We start from the raw sequence: 15451 nt of genomic DNA, 5'->3' as shown, positions 1-15451 counted from the left end.
CTGATTCCATTGCAAGGAAAAGCCCCCAACCAGCTAGTCCCATACGGACCAAAAATAAAACTCTCTTCCGTTTATATAGCGAAAGCTCAATAATGGAGTTCGTCCCTTCGGGGACATCCGATAAAATTGGAACGATACAGAGAAGATTAGCATGGCCCCTGCGCAAGGATGACACGCACAAATCGAGAAATGGTCCAAATTTTTTTTCCTTTTCCTCTCCTCAATTTGTTAGGGTTTTGTTCGAACATTCAATCTCAGGTCTGTTTCTTTCTTTCGCCGTCTTTTCTATTTTTATTTTTTGTTCTCCCCCTTTGTTGGGTGAGAAATAGTGGATGGCTGTTTGTGTGTATACAAAATAGTTTTGTCTGTGGAGATATGAGAAGACATTATCTTGTACATCTGTTGGATGAATACAATAATTAGTTATTGTGCATCAATTATTACTCTTTTGTTCTCTAACTCAACTACATTCCACCTTCCTTCTGTTCTTAGCTCAAGCTCGTTTTAATCCCTCCGAATTTAGAATCTTGACATCAACTTCAAGGCATTTCGAGCAAATAAAACTAGTAAAGGAAATCATAGGTTAAAATTTTTACAGAGATCTAAGAAAAGCAAAGAGAAAATATCGTTTCTTTTGGTAGTAGTCAAAAAAACTTGTAATCATGCTCTTTATATTATTCTTCGTTTAGTGATGATTGTTCTTGACACCTACATTACATTAAGGGCAATTGTATAAAATACAGATGAGGAACAAAATCTTATCAAAAGCAAAGTTAACATTAAGTTACACCTTTAAGGTGAAGTAACTATCTATATCTGGAAGGGACTACGGAGGAGTATGCTGTATAATTGAAAAAAGGAGAGAAAAAAAGGGAAATATAATGCTTGAATGCAAAGTTGGAACCTTCAGAAAAGATTAACATGGCCCCTGCTGCGCAAGGATGAAACCCATAAATCGAGATATGGACCAAATTGTTTTGACATTTTTTGATCTGGCTTTAAACAAGTTATGATCATCTTTCTGCAACATGAGGTTTCCTTGGAACCTTCAATCTGAGGTAAGTTTTTTCTTCCTTTTTTTTAATTGCCCCTCTTTGTTTATGTAAATTCTTGAAAGTGTCTTGCTTTATCAAATAAGAATCGATTAAGCTTCAGTGTGCAATTCTGGACTTAGATGATTAGGTAAAATGACAACGGTTTTATCCTTCATTTTTTAAGATTATTTGTCAAGTTAGATGTCAAAAGAATTTGGTGGGTGTGGAACTGTTATGAGCATATTATTTACTCGCTATTTAAACAGAACAAATTTTTATATGGTGTTGGTGAAATTTAAGTAAACAAGGATAACTTCTGTGTAAAATTACATAAATTTAGGCTATCTGCGTAGAAATGGCAAGAGGAAGTGGATATATAACGTGCAATTTAGTATCTGCTCATGTCAAATGGGTACGACCAGAGGCGGAGCTAGTAAGAAGAAAGGGGTTCAATTGATTTTCCTTCGTCGAAAAATTATACTCCTGCAAATAGGGTAAAGATAGAATATTTTAGTTATACATAAACTGTTGAATCCCTTTGGCACAAGAAAAATTCAGACTGAAGTAGTCACAAGGGGGTTCAAAAATTGTTTCAGGTCACAAGTTCTTATCCCAACTATGACATTCTAGTATTTTTTTTAATCCACTTGTATAAAGTTCCTGGCTACGCCACTAGGTAGGACGCGTTATGAGTATGTGATGTGGATCCTAAGTCTGCTGCAACATGCCCCTTCCAATCCCATACTCGGTATCAGATATTTGTACCTGGTTTAGTGAAATTTAAGGCTCAGTTACAGATGTGGAAGGAAAAAGGATCACTCAGCTCATGGGCTACCTGGCAATAGCTCTACCAGACAATGCTCGGAAAATACGTAAGCTCCTCTGTCAAAGCAACAATACTAGTAGCCGTTATGCACTAATTTCATAATTTTTTTGGTATGACTTATGCCCAAGGAGTCGAGGACAACATTTATGTATGTAGCACAACCATACAAGAACAGCCACAATTTATAAGAACCCTGTAAACTTCCGTTTGAGCGGGGCATGAGGGGTTGATTTTACTAGCTTGGACCTTTAAGCCTCACTCTTCTTTCGATCCTTCTATGACCTTACAAGGGCACTATGTATTGTTACACCAGTCGCCAGTAAACCTAGTTTTACTTGTCCAAGCAAGCGTAAACGCTTGCGTTTGTGTTCTGTAAACTATGTGGACATGAAGCAGATGTTGTCTAGTCAACAATGACAGTACTAGCTTGGATCTTGGGAGACATTCAGCACACGGAACTATTTATTTGCTCGCACGTCGGTCTTTGTTATCTGTGTGTTGGCCTTTTCATCTTCTCAATCATTAGCATAAGCTGTCTCATTTTGCCACATAGTTTATCCCATGAGGTAGTTAAGCCAATGCAGTTTTTGGCCCCACATCCAACTCCCGATTTGTTTGTTCTTGGATTACTGGTTATATTTATTCAATAGGATGAGAAGTTCATTTCTTCTATTTTATAATACTGCCAAACAAGCCCTTAATTTACCAATGCGTCACCCAAGCATTTACAATTGAGCTAGTTGAATATATTGAGAACTTTACTGCAGATTGTTGGTCTAGTTACTCTCAAGAATCGGAATAGTGACGAGAGTAGGGATATTTACGTATACCATGTCAATAATCTGACTGAACTGAGCACTGTTTAGTTGATCAAAGATCATCTTTATAAACCTTCCTTTTAATTTGAACATCTTTCTCAAAATTGAAATGAAGTCTTAGTTGCAGATGCTAGTCCCATCTGAACTACTTATGATGCACCATTTCGTTTGCTGGAATTTATTTTCATATAATTTGGCTGATTCTGCTCAAGTTTATTACATGTTGCTGTAGTGATATAGCTTTCTCATGAGTTTATTTCGAGAAATTAGTTTTACCGCTTTTAATCACAAGAGATATTACTTTACTTATTTCTATAACCACAAAACTTACCAACTGAAACAATTTAGGAAAAATGAGGACACTCTCTGTTGTGCTCTAAACACCAAAATAGTCACGTTAAGTGATATGGAAAGTTCCCTGAATAATATTATTTCAAATCTACAAATAATCTGAATTCATAACTCTTCCAGTTCAGCTCCACTTTTTCTGTTTTTTAGATTCTTATCAAGGTTGTACAAATCTGGTAACCAATTCCCTAGGAACTCAGTTATTCTTAAAATTCATTGTAGGAGAAAGTGTCTAGATTTTGATAAGAAAAGAAAGATCATCTTCTGTTTAGCTTAAATCTTTTAATTCTTTTATTATTTTTTATATAAAGGCCTAATCTTCTAATCTTTTCCAAATGTTTTGTCACTTTCCAACTGTGAATAGCTAATTAGTAAACTACACTTCTGAGGTATTAGGGAGGAGTATGTTTATACAATTAAAAAAGGAAAAAGTAATATAGTGCTTGAAAATGAACGCAAAATTGGAAGTAGATGAAGTAGTTTATAAAGGAACAAGTGCAGTATTTCATGTTTTCATCCTAATATAGTCCACAAGCAGCCCATTTGGTAAAAGGCCTTTCAGAAAAGCTCAACTAAACAAGAAAAGGAAGGAAGATGCTTTTTCCGGTTTTATCCCAATGAGCCCCCCAAACTATTGGAGCCTATAAAATTGGAACGATACAGAGAAGATTAGCACGGCCCTGTCACGAGGGTTGACATGCACAAGCCGAGAAGTGGTTCAAATTCTTTACTCCAATTCCCCAATTTGTTAAGGTTTTGTGGAACCTTCAATCTGAGATATGTTTCTTTCTTTCTTTTTTCATTGTCCCTCTTTGTTTATTTAAATTGTTAAAAGCTTCTTGTTTTAACAATATTGATTGAAGTGTTGTGAATTTTTATGTTTCATAGTAAATTGTGAATATTTATTGAGATGATTTTTTAATGTGCAATTTGTGTCAGCTTAATGTCAAGTTCTTTGTTAAATCGGGTGAATGAGTCCTTTGAGCATATTATTTGATATTTATACAGAAGATAGTGTTAAAACGTTGGAAGTAGATTTGTGTTATTGGTGCTGGAAATAGAGTAATGAAGGGTGATAATTTCTGTTATGATTGTTGTTGGTTACCTAAATCAGGGCAAACTATTAAGTTTAGAAATAGGCAAGAATATGTGATTATAACAATGCAAGTTAATTTGGTGGCTTGAACTCTTCATTTTGCTATGTGGACACTTTCAAAATTCACTAGAGCCATTCTAAAACTTGAATTCATGCGCTTCAATCCATGTCAGGGCTCAGTTAAAGATGTGGAGGAAAGGGGGTGGGGGGGGGGATGTACTTTGTTCTGGTTTTCATGCCACCGACATCTAAGTGATTTGAAGGATTGGGTCTGATCTGTTAACCATGTACGCAAAGTTGATGAAAAGGTGTTTGGAGATAAAATCTGTACCCCTTGGCTTCTGCTTATCGAAGAATATATCAACAGGAGATGGTTAGTGTTTCATTCTCTGTTTATGCATCATTGGCTTATGGCCTAGCTTAGCAACTTGCTGCTTCTTTAAGAAGCATTTCTTTCTTGAGTCACCCTTTCCCTAGCAGCCTCTTGGCTTCATTCTTTACAATCAAACCAGGCCAGTAGCTGCTCCTGGCTTTCGAACAGCTGTAGCATCGACGGATAGAGCAAAGAGTCCTCAAACTTCAAACATTTCTTTATTTTTTCCCTGTTTTGAAAAACAAGCGCTAGGAGGACAGTAAAAGCTGTGACCATGTTTAAGTTTAACCTTCTGGATGGTAGGTTGCAACAGAATTACCTGCAAATGCGCTATTCCGCTTACTCAGGAACATGTTGCTGAAGTACATTGTCTCCGTCTTGCTTCTAGAACACACCAAGTTGGTCGTTTGCTGTAAGTGTGATATTCGTTTCATGTATGTCTTCTCCTTATCGTGCTAATTTTATCTGATGTACCCGAAGGGACTATTTGTTTCTCTATGTACATGCATATGCCCAGAATATAATCTTACTGTTGCTTGGAAAGTGTTGCGACATCCATCAAGTTCTGAGAAGTCAGCTGTTAATGTGTTGAATATCTTGATTGGTTGTTGGACATAGTTTGAAGTATGATAGTCAAAGTTGAACACTAAAAGGTAAAAGCTCCCATCAATTTGCAAGAAAGGGACCTTTTGACAAGAAGAGTCATCTTTGGTCCTTCATTCAGTCATTGTGGTGATAAGGCCGCTTTCATTTCAAGGGATCGACCATCATCGAACAAAAGTGCAGTTTAACGAACATCCAAACTTTCCAAAATGTTCTTGTAACTCACCACAAACTCTTATTTAAGCAAGGTAATTGCTCTTATTTTATGTACAAAAGTAGTAGTTCACGCAGGGTTCAGGGAAAGGCCACACCCAAGGGGTGTGATGTTGACAGCCTACCTTACTGCCAATAATAAGAAAATCATATTTTGACAGTGAAAGACATCAAAAGCCGTTAGCTTCAACTCTCAAGATGGATTTAAGTTCGAAAAGGGTACGATAAGGTTCTCTAAAATTTCCATCTTACGTGGAAAAGTTAGCCAGATTGAAATCCGAAAAGGGTACAGTATAAATGAGCTGATGTGACAACAAAAAGACTTTTAGGATAATTTAGCTGATGTGACTATGATAAAAGATTCCACGAGAGCATTTTACATACAACAAATAGCTTGAATATTAGACCTCACCTTTGAGTTAATTGATGTCTTTTATAGTGGTTTTTCGCTAGATTAAAGCTATTAGATTGGAAGAAAATATAGTATTACGTTCCTAACAAGGGTTAGCAAGAAAAAGGAGCACCTTTATGGGAGTTTTCATTGCTGAAAGATACGATTAGCTTCCTTAAATGTGTCCCCTACCTCTAAAACCAAGAAACCTCCGAGAGCTAGCACACGGTACGAAAGTACGTGAACAACGCGTCCCCCCTCAATTGATCTCTACTGAAATATTAAACTTTTATATATTGTAAGATTTAAACTTGTAACGTGCATTTAACTCACACATTATAAGTTACGCTCTCTTATCACTAGACCAAAGTTTTACGACAAATGTTTTATCTTTCACTTAATCATTGTCATCAAAGCATTATTCCACTGAGAGTCGTGATTTTGACGATAATTTTCATATTAATATCGGGCAAATTTCTTTTATTGATGGCAGGATTGGTTGCAAAGTAGTCTTTGTCCCATTGACGTAAGTCAACTCTCTATTAGGTGGAGCTAAGAAAGAGAGAATGATAGTATGTTCAGATTTATTATAAATAAGTGATGAATTGAGTAGATATATTGAAGATGATGACGAGAAGAGCATAAGAGATAAACCATTGTGCCGTGAAAAGTAGCTAACTAGAGAGAATGACATTCAACTAAAATGCACAACCCTTGTTCTCATCCTATTCTTCCTTCTTTCCGAATTAAAAGGGAAAAATAGTGCTGGATTACTTGGGCGGGGGGGCGCTTGCATTTAGGTCAGTGATTGATGCTGCAACTTATTAACCAACTTAAAAAGTTTAATGCATCCTTTGAACTGTGATTTCTAATTCTTTATTTACTCTTTTCCGCTCAAATAGTTACGACATAAGAGGAAAATACCTTCAGTGGGGTTGGAACTCTACACCTATGTAAGGTAAAGTTGTACTAACTATTAGGCTGCAACTGCAAGACCAGATTTTTGGTTATGACTAGCCTTCAGTTTTCCGAATGGTGACCTAGTTAAGCATTGTTCAGTTAGAAATATGGATTCAATTACGAATATCAGGTCAACTATAGAGCGTACTTTGAGGTAAAATGGTTTCAATTATGTTATGTTAACGAAGATAGACCAACTTGGGCCTATCGCCGGGGGGGGGGGGGGGCATGTTTCAATTATCTATGAAATATCAGTCCCCTTTATATGAAAAGACAATGCTCAGGTCTAGGGGTGTGCATTCGAATCGGTTTATCGATAAATCGAATTGATTATTTGTTATCGGTTAATCGATTTCCATTTCGAAATTTTCCTTATCGAGTTATCAATTTTGTCCTCTTCGGTTATCGGTTTATCGATAAACCGATAAGATATACTAATTTTTTTTACCCTTATTCTATAATTCCCTTTCCTTTACCCTAAGTCCCTAACCCTATTATTTCATCTACCACATTTAAGGAATGATCATATTTAAAACCAAGGAAATGAAGTTCAAATTAATGGAAAATAGAATTAGCCGTAATGATGTATTTTTATTTTTTTTATACCGTTGGAGTGTTGGTGGCATACATTTAATCCCTTACTTTAGTTTCGTTGCATGTGCTTGTTGACACAATTTTTATGTTATAAACGGTGTTCGTCTTATTTTAGCTTCCTTTTGTAAATATTAGTTAGGCGTGTTTATAGCAATATACTTTCCATGGAATCCCGCAAATTTTCTTATTGGTGTAATCGATAACCGAATCGATAAGCCCCAAAAATCGATAAATCGAAATCGAAATCGAAAAAATCGAAATCGAAATCGAAAAAATCGAAACCTTATTGAAATGATAATGATAAGCATATGTACAAATCGATAATCGATAAGTAATTATTGATAAGGGTCAAAATCGAATCGATAAATCGAATGCACACCCCTACTCAAGTCATTTTCCTCAGCATATTGATTCTTTCAGCAAGTCACTTCCATAGAAATACTGCCTTCCATCCACTACCTCCTTGAAAAAGAAAACAACCCCCCGCCCCCCCCCCCCCAAAAAAAAATTGAGCAAGAAATCAAATAACAATGAGTTATAGAGTAACAAATTTTTCTAGAGACTAGAGAGCTGGCCATCCATCTTTCCTTAGAGCTAAAACTACGAGATCAAGATCATAATAAAAACATTAGAAGCTAACTATACCATATTGTTGGAAAACTAATTCAAAATTGTAGTAGGAAACCTTAGTTATTTAGGATTTGATTTATTTAATTCATGTCTAAATAAGATTTGTAATCAGAACTAATATAGGAATATGCTTTCATGTTTCTAGCTGACATAGGTTTCACACTATTATAAATAGGGATATTACTAGCTTATTTTATGTGTGAAGAAAAATAAAGACTTGAGGTGAACTGTAGAGCTTTTGGAAATTTATAATAAAATATTTTTCCTTCATATTGGTATCAGAGCTTTTACAATTTTAGGAGATAATTAAGTAGCTTCCGCTGCTGGCGGGAAGTGCTAGCCAATATGTACCGCCTTTCTGACCAATGATTATGCGGGCAACTGTCTGGCCAAAAATAATGTTGGCAAACGCCTGATCAATGATTATATTGGAAAAAGCCAGGCCAATGATATATGCATGAAAAAATAATCATACTGACAAGAGGAATAAGCTCTTCTCTAAAAATTAGAGAAGCGACCAAGAAAAAAAACAAAGAAAATGAGTTGGTGACAGGTGCATTAGCGATTGAAAATTGATGACAAAGTGCATCAATGGGAGTTGGAGACAAGGGCTTCAACAAAATTGTATATTGGTTACAAAGTGTATCAACGGGAGTTGAAGACATGTGATTCAACAAAATTGGTTGTTGGTGACAAAATGTATCAACGGGAGTTGAAGACAGGTGCTTTAACAAAAATTGGTTGTTGGTGACAAAGTGCATCAACGGGAGCTGGAGGCAGACATTTCAACGAAATTGGGTGTTGGTGACAAAGTGCATCAACGGGAGTTGGAGACAGGTATTTCAATAAAATTGGGTGTTGGTGACAAAGTACATCAACGAGAGTTGGAGACAGGTGCTTCAACAAATTTGGTTGTTCGTGACAAAGTGCATCAACGGGAGCTGAATACAAGTGCTTCAACAAAATTGAGTGTTGGTGACAAAATGCATCAACGAGGGCTGGACACATGTGATTCAACAAAAGTAGAATTTGGAGAAAAGTGTTCCAAGACAACAATACAAACAAGTCAGACGTTTACAACTTTGAATTACGGGAGAATGTTGGAAAACTAATTTAAAGTTGTAGTAGAAAACTTTAGTTATTTAGGATTTGGTTTATTTAATTCATGTCTAAATAAGATTTGTAGTCAGAATTAATATAGGAATATGATTTCATGTTTCTAGTTAACATAGGTTTCGCGCTATTATAAATAAGGATATTACTAGCTTATTTTATGTGTGAAGAAAAGTGGAGACTTGAGGAAAAATGTAGAGTATTCATAAACAGAGGCGGAGTCAGGATTTGAAGTTTATGAGTTCGGAAATCTAATTTGTTTAAGTTACTGGGTTCTAAATTAATAAATTATACATATTCGATGAATTCTTAAGATAAATACATAGTTGGGACAAAAATTACTATGTTCGGCCGAACCCATATATTGTGTTCTAGCTCCGCCCCTGTTCATAAATTTATCATAAAATATTTCCCTTCACATATGCTTTACCAAGTGATATTTACTCTATTAAAATTTAACAATTTGGACCTCCTCTATATACCACAAGAAGGCTGCTCTTAAGGAGTTCTACTCCAACACTAACTACAACTACATTCAGTGGGTAAATCTATGAATTTTTTTAAGGGTATTCAAATTTGAAAGAAGTGAAAAAAAATTCCCAATAAAAGGTATTCAATATGTGTTGTATACCTCTAAAATGTAATATTTTGCCTATATATATACAATGCAATTTTTCGACGACCACCCTTGTGACCATGTGACTTTCTGACTACATTACACAAGCTCCGCGAAACACCTACATATACAGTAAAACTTTAAGAGCATGGACGACGTGCCGCGTTCATAGATTCAATAAGTTAAACTTCGACAAACTCCTCAATCAATATTAACAAAATATTAGTGACACAACTTCTGACTTTGAAAATGTTGAAGTCTAGATGCCTACATCTCCTATTTTTCTGAATTGCCAGAACTCATCAATGTTCCACAATGAACCTGCCACTTCATCAGCAAACCAATTGGCTTCTGTCATCTCATTATTCTCAGATGAGAATATCTTGGGATTCTAGTGCTGAAAAATATGGTTGCTCCTCAAAATAGCTGCTAGTCTCCAAATGATAACAATCTTCTTGAGTTGAATTGCTATAAACAGAGTTACCATTAAAGCCAGTGGCATTTTCTGCCATACTATTGGATTCTGGTGAGTAAAATCTTGGACTAATTTCCTCGCATGTATTTGGTTTTGGATTTAGCGATTGCAAAGATTCTTGCTCGTTGATTAAGGAAGAATGAAGAGCAGAATTCTGCTTTTCAATGGTTATGGTGGAAGATGAAGAAGTAGGGGATGATGAAGAGGGACAATATTGCTCCATTTTCTCAAGCAACCTAGGTATCCAAAAACCCCTAATTGCTTCAAGAAACTTTGTACTGTTAGAATCAACCTTAAGTTGTCGTGCTTGTTTTTGCACCCTTGTTCTCCAATAATTCTTGATCTCATTATCTGTTCTTCCAGGTAAATGCTCTGCTATTTTCGACCACCTATATCCACAAACAGTACTATTAAATATATATGTGCTCGTATTTAGAGACGAATTCATGGTTTGGAGTTAGTACGTTCAAAATGAATACGATCTAAGTATATGCATACATGATAAATTTTTTGTCCTATATGCTTTCATAGTTCGAGCTTAGCACTAGGTTCAGTTGAACGCACAAAATCCGCTCTAGATTCGCCTGTTGGCATTTTGAAAGAAGAGTTGTATCCATGATAGAGTTAAATTTGCAAAAGTCTTGGAAATATTTACCTGTTTCCCCATCTAGAGTGGAGTTCAAGGATTAAGAGTTGTTCTTGTGGGCTAAGGTTTCCTCGTTTAACATCAGGTTTCAAGTAATTCAACCATCTCAACCTACAACTTTTCCCTGTTCTCTTCAATCCTGCAAAAGTTGAATATCATGAGACTTTCTAAAGGACTTATTCTTACTTGGAGTCAAGAATTGGTGTTAAGAAAATTTCTTACCAGAAGATTTGGCTAAGGCATTCCAACGACCTTCGCCATGGCTAGTTACATGATGAATAAGAAGATTGTCTTCCTCAATAGTCCATGGTCCTTTTCTTAACTCAAATGCATCTTCACTTGATGAATTAGTACTTGTGCTCTTTGCTAATCTGCCTTTTCTCATTATCAAATGAAAAATAGGACTATAAGAGAGCAGAGAAGAAACTTGAGGGAGTGAGCTTTTTTGGTGCTTAAGTTGAAGAGTGACAGAGGAATTTATAGATGACAACAAGGATTTAGGTGTAAGTGTTAAAAGGAGAATATTAAAAGGGGTGGACCTCAGTAAGAAGTTCTTTCCACGTGATAGTAATCCCTTTTCGCTCTTACAGTAATAAATTGAGTCAAAATTCTTGTAGTTCAGGGTTTAACTTTCAGCATAAACAAAAAAAAAACTTAAATTAGTGAACAGAGTTATTCAATATTTATATTGATGGGAGGTAACACATATTCATTGACATAATTGAGATTCACGTAAATGTGCAAAGTAGTAAGCAGACTAATGCTCTTTGTATGGCCTGCAGACTAATGCTCTTTGTATGACCTTCTAAGTCTGCGAAGACTGCATGTGGATGGACCCTTCGTTCCATTTGGGGATGAATCTTGAGTTCTTAACCACTTTCACATTCTTTTGGCATCCCCACCTAGGTATATAGGCCGGGTTGGTTCGGGTTTTGTAATTATCAAACTAAACTAATTGTATCGGGTTATTAAATTTAAAGATCAAGCCAAACCAATAAAACTGAGGTTTTTCAATCTCGGTTTTTCTCGGGTTTTGGGTTATTCTGGTTTTTTCGGGGGTTTTTTTCCGGTAAAATCTTCGCATCACAAAACATGTAACTTGTGCTTAAAATATTTCTTTAATCCTAGTAAGATACAACTATATAAGGTATTTTCCAAGAAAATAATATAAAATATGAGATGTGCTATGACATTATCCTAAAATATTCAACAATAAAGACAATAAAATCACGTAATATAAATATTGCTAATTAAAAAGCCATAATAAAAATAAACATAATCTAAAGTACTAAGTCATGCTAAAATAAATAGATTAATAAGGGAGTATTAGTTGCATGACTAAATAAAAAATAAAAATAGGTTATGCATTTTTATCTAAATCATTGCAAAACAAAAAATAGATATTCAATACATTGTCATGCTGAGTATTGAATTGAATGTCTTTTATTAGCGTTAATATTGATTTGATTTTGGTTTGGACTTTTGTTAACATTATTTGAATTACTAATATTAATGGTTATAAAACTTATTGGAACATTCAAAAGTTCTAAGTCCAACAGTGAAATAATACCTTAAAAGATAAAATTATGAAAAAGTTTAAGAAATATTTATAAATTTGTAACGACCTGGCTGGTCGTTTTAAGAATTTACGCCCCGATCCCCTGTTAACTGCATTCCCCGTGTCTGTTCTGCTATTGTGAGTTGACGAGAGGATTTATTTGGAGTTTCGGAGAGTTTTGGGACACTTAGTCCCTAAATGAGAGTTTAATTTTTAGAATTTGGACCGTAGTCGGAGTAGTGTGAAGACGGTCTCGGAATGGAATTCCGTTGGTTCCGTTAGCTCAGTTGAGTGATTTTGGGCTTAGGGGCGTGTTCGGATTATGTTTTGGAGGTTTGCAGCTTATTTAGACTTGAAATGCCGAAAGTTGAATTTTTAGAAGTTTCCGGATCGATAGTGAGATTTTTGATCTAAGGGTCAGAATGGGATTCTGGAAGTTGGAGTAGCTCCATAGTGTTGAATGTGACGTGTGTGCAAAATTTCGGGTCATTCGGACGAGGGTTGATAGACTTTTTAATCGAAAGCGTAATTTGAGAGTTTTTGGAGTTCTTAGGCTTGAATCCGATGTTAATTGGCTGATTCGATGTTGTTTATGGTGTTTTGAAGATTTGTATAAGTTTGAATATTGGTATATGACTTGTTCGTGCTTTTGGTTGAGGTCCCGGGGGCCTCAGGACGATTCCGGATGGTTGACGGGAAGTTGAGAGTTAAAGTGTACAGCTGAAACTGCTGGATTGCTGTCATAACCGCACCTGCGGATTGGGGACCGTAGGTGTGGAGCTGCAGAAGCGGCTAGGAGACCGCAGATGCGGCCAGATGAGGAAAGGCTAGAAGTCGCAGGTGCGGAAGTGTCCACGCACCTGCGTGACGACAAATGCGGTAAAGTGGTCGCATGTGCAAAGATGGGAAATTAATGAATTATCGCAGGTGCGGTTGAGTTTCTGCAGAAGCGGGACCGTAGGTGCGGTCCCTTGGCCGCAAAAGCGGATTTGCTGGGCAGAAAATAAGACATTTCGAAGGTTTGATATCAAAAGTTAGAAAATCGATTTGTAGCTCGGGAGAGGGCGATTTTGGGAGGATTTTGAAGAGAAAATCAGTGGGTAACGATTCCTAATCCCTTTCTAGTTGTATTCCTATAATCTAATCTTAGTTTTGTCATTTAATTTCGGATTTGGGATGAAAATTGAGGAAAAGTGGAGGAAAGTTCTTAGGCCTATTTTTGGGATTTTGATCTAGATTTTGATGTCAGATTAGAATAATTTTGGTATAAATGAACTCGTGAGAGTATGAGGATTCTGAATTTGTAAATTTTACCCGATTCCGAGACGTGGGCCCGAGGGGCATTTTGGTCATTTTTCTTAATTTTGCGTATTAGCTTAGAATTAATTAGTGGAATAAGTTACTTGAAGTTATATTTACATTATGCAATTAAATTGAATAGATTTGGGCCATTTGGAGTCGAGTACTCGTGGCAAGAGCGTGGTTTTGGGTTGATTTTTTAGCCAGTTCGAGGTAAGTGACTTGCCTAACCTTGTGTGGGGAATCCCCTTTAGGATTTGGTATTGTTGATATTTGAGATGCCTTGTACTTGAGGTGACGAGTGGTACTTTTGCTAATTGTTGAAAATCCTATTTTCATTAATTAACTATAATTGTGCTTCTTTTCCTGCCTATACTACTTGCAATTTAAGCTTATTATTAGCTTAGGGAAGCATGCCTAATTGACTTAATTGCTTTATTTTGCTCAAACTGCCTTATTTGGATTCCGTGCAGCATGCTAGGTTAGAAATACCTGTTTTACCTTGGTATGGAATTTGAATTGAATTGAGTGTTCTTCGTGTTGCTGCTGTGTGTTTACTTTGGGACTACGGGACGGTATCCCGGGAGATCCGCTGCATGTTTACTTTGAGACTATGGATTGGTATTCCGGGAGATCCCCCATGCACATTTATATTGGAACTACGGGACTGCACCCGGTAGATTCCCCCAGTACTGAGTATTTACATTTGGGACTACAGATTGGTATTCCGGGAGATCCCCGCACATTATGAGTTGGACTACGGGATGGTATCCCGGGAGATCCCCTGGATATTTTTCACGACCCAAACCGAAGGGCCGCGACGGGCACTCGGTGCCTTACTCAATCGAGTACCAATGTAACATATCTTTCTTATCATGTTATCATGAGTAAATGAGCCAGAAAACCCGTCATGATATAACAAGAATAAAACATAAGAGAATACTCAACATATGAAGACCCAAAATGATATACAAACTAATATATGTGACATACGGGCCTATAAGGCCGACATGATCATTAGTAAACTCGAAACATAGGCCGACAAGGTCATACAATCATCCGTACACCTGACATCTGTCTACAAGCCTCTAAGAGTACATAAAATCATAAAGGTCGGGACAGGGCCCCGCCATACCAATCAATACATATCCAAAGCATACTGACCAAATAGGCAACTCTGGAGCAAGTGGAGTGCACCAACACCTTCGCTAAGCTGATAACCTACTAGGAGGACTGTCAACCTATCAATCGGGACCTGCGGGAATGAAACGCAGCGTCCCCAGGCAAAAGGGACGTCAGTACGAATAAAGTACTGAGTATGTTAGGCAGGAAAGCATAAACAAGAACAGTAATGTAAAGAGAGAGATAGAGGAGATACAACCTGTAACATCTGAGTGCCTCTGGGGGTTACTGATATGAAATGCATAATACATATATATACATAAACTTTTTAAAACATTTGCCTCTGTGGGCATCATCATCATCATATCGTACCCGGCCTCAAAGAGGACTCGGTAAAAGCGTACCCGACCATCATAAGGTTCGGTAGAATCGTACCCGGCCACGTGGAGCTCGGTAAACCCAACTGATCAGTGGTTGCACAATAGGTGTCGTACCCGGCCGACTATAGAGCGGCTCGGTAGAGTAAAATAGATACTATATATAATGCATGCTAGACTCATGGAATCACCTTCTAAACCTTTTGGAGTGACTTAAGAACACTATTGACATCCATACCCTCAATATAAACCTTAGTAGGATTCAAGGATCATACACACTTGCTTAGAATAATTTTATAAGGAAAGAACAACATGAACAACCTTAGTTGCTAGGAGTAGATCCGTTATGAAGTAGCGTA

At 36.7% G+C, this 15451-nt stretch overlaps 1 protein-coding gene, 1 long non-coding RNA gene, 2 other non-coding genes and 1 pseudogene across 4 annotated transcripts; 4 read left to right on the top strand and 1 right to left on the bottom strand.

The window, feature by feature from the left end:
• LOC107772890 (uncharacterized) lies at positions 1 to 3953 on the top strand. Its single transcript, XR_001645176.2, has 2 exons — positions 1 to 258; positions 744 to 3953. It is a non-coding gene; the product is annotated as an uncharacterized LOC107772890 (long non-coding RNA).
• Positions 102 to 204, top strand: LOC142171305 (U6 spliceosomal RNA). Its single transcript, XR_012700879.1, has one exon. It is a non-coding gene; the product is annotated as a U6 spliceosomal RNA (small nuclear RNA).
• LOC142171317 (U6 spliceosomal RNA) lies at positions 872 to 977 on the top strand. Its single transcript, XR_012700889.1, has one exon. It is a non-coding gene; the product is annotated as a U6 spliceosomal RNA (small nuclear RNA).
• On the top strand, positions 3641 to 3754 carry LOC142171311 (U6 spliceosomal RNA; annotated as a pseudogene).
• Positions 3954 to 9565: 5612 nt separating the features above from the next.
• Positions 9566 to 11366, bottom strand: LOC107772891 (MYB-like transcription factor EOBI). Its single transcript, XM_016592350.2, has 3 exons — positions 10959 to 11366; positions 10746 to 10875; positions 9566 to 10479 (listed from the first exon to the last, which is right to left on the bottom strand). Exons 1-3 carry the CDS (start codon positions 11119 to 11121, stop codon positions 9984 to 9986), a joined length of 789 nt encoding a protein of 262 aa, XP_016447836.1. The 5' UTR covers positions 11122 to 11366; the 3' UTR covers positions 9566 to 9983.
• Between the last annotated feature and the right edge of the window lie 4085 nt (positions 11367 to 15451).

The sequence above is a fragment of the Nicotiana tabacum genome, chromosome 16, assembly GCF_000715075.1.
Source record: "Nicotiana tabacum cultivar K326 chromosome 16, ASM71507v2, whole genome shotgun sequence".
In the NCBI taxonomy this organism is placed as follows: Eukaryota; Viridiplantae; Streptophyta; class Magnoliopsida; order Solanales; family Solanaceae; genus Nicotiana; species Nicotiana tabacum.
This window is presented reverse-complemented; position numbering and strand designations above follow the sequence as displayed.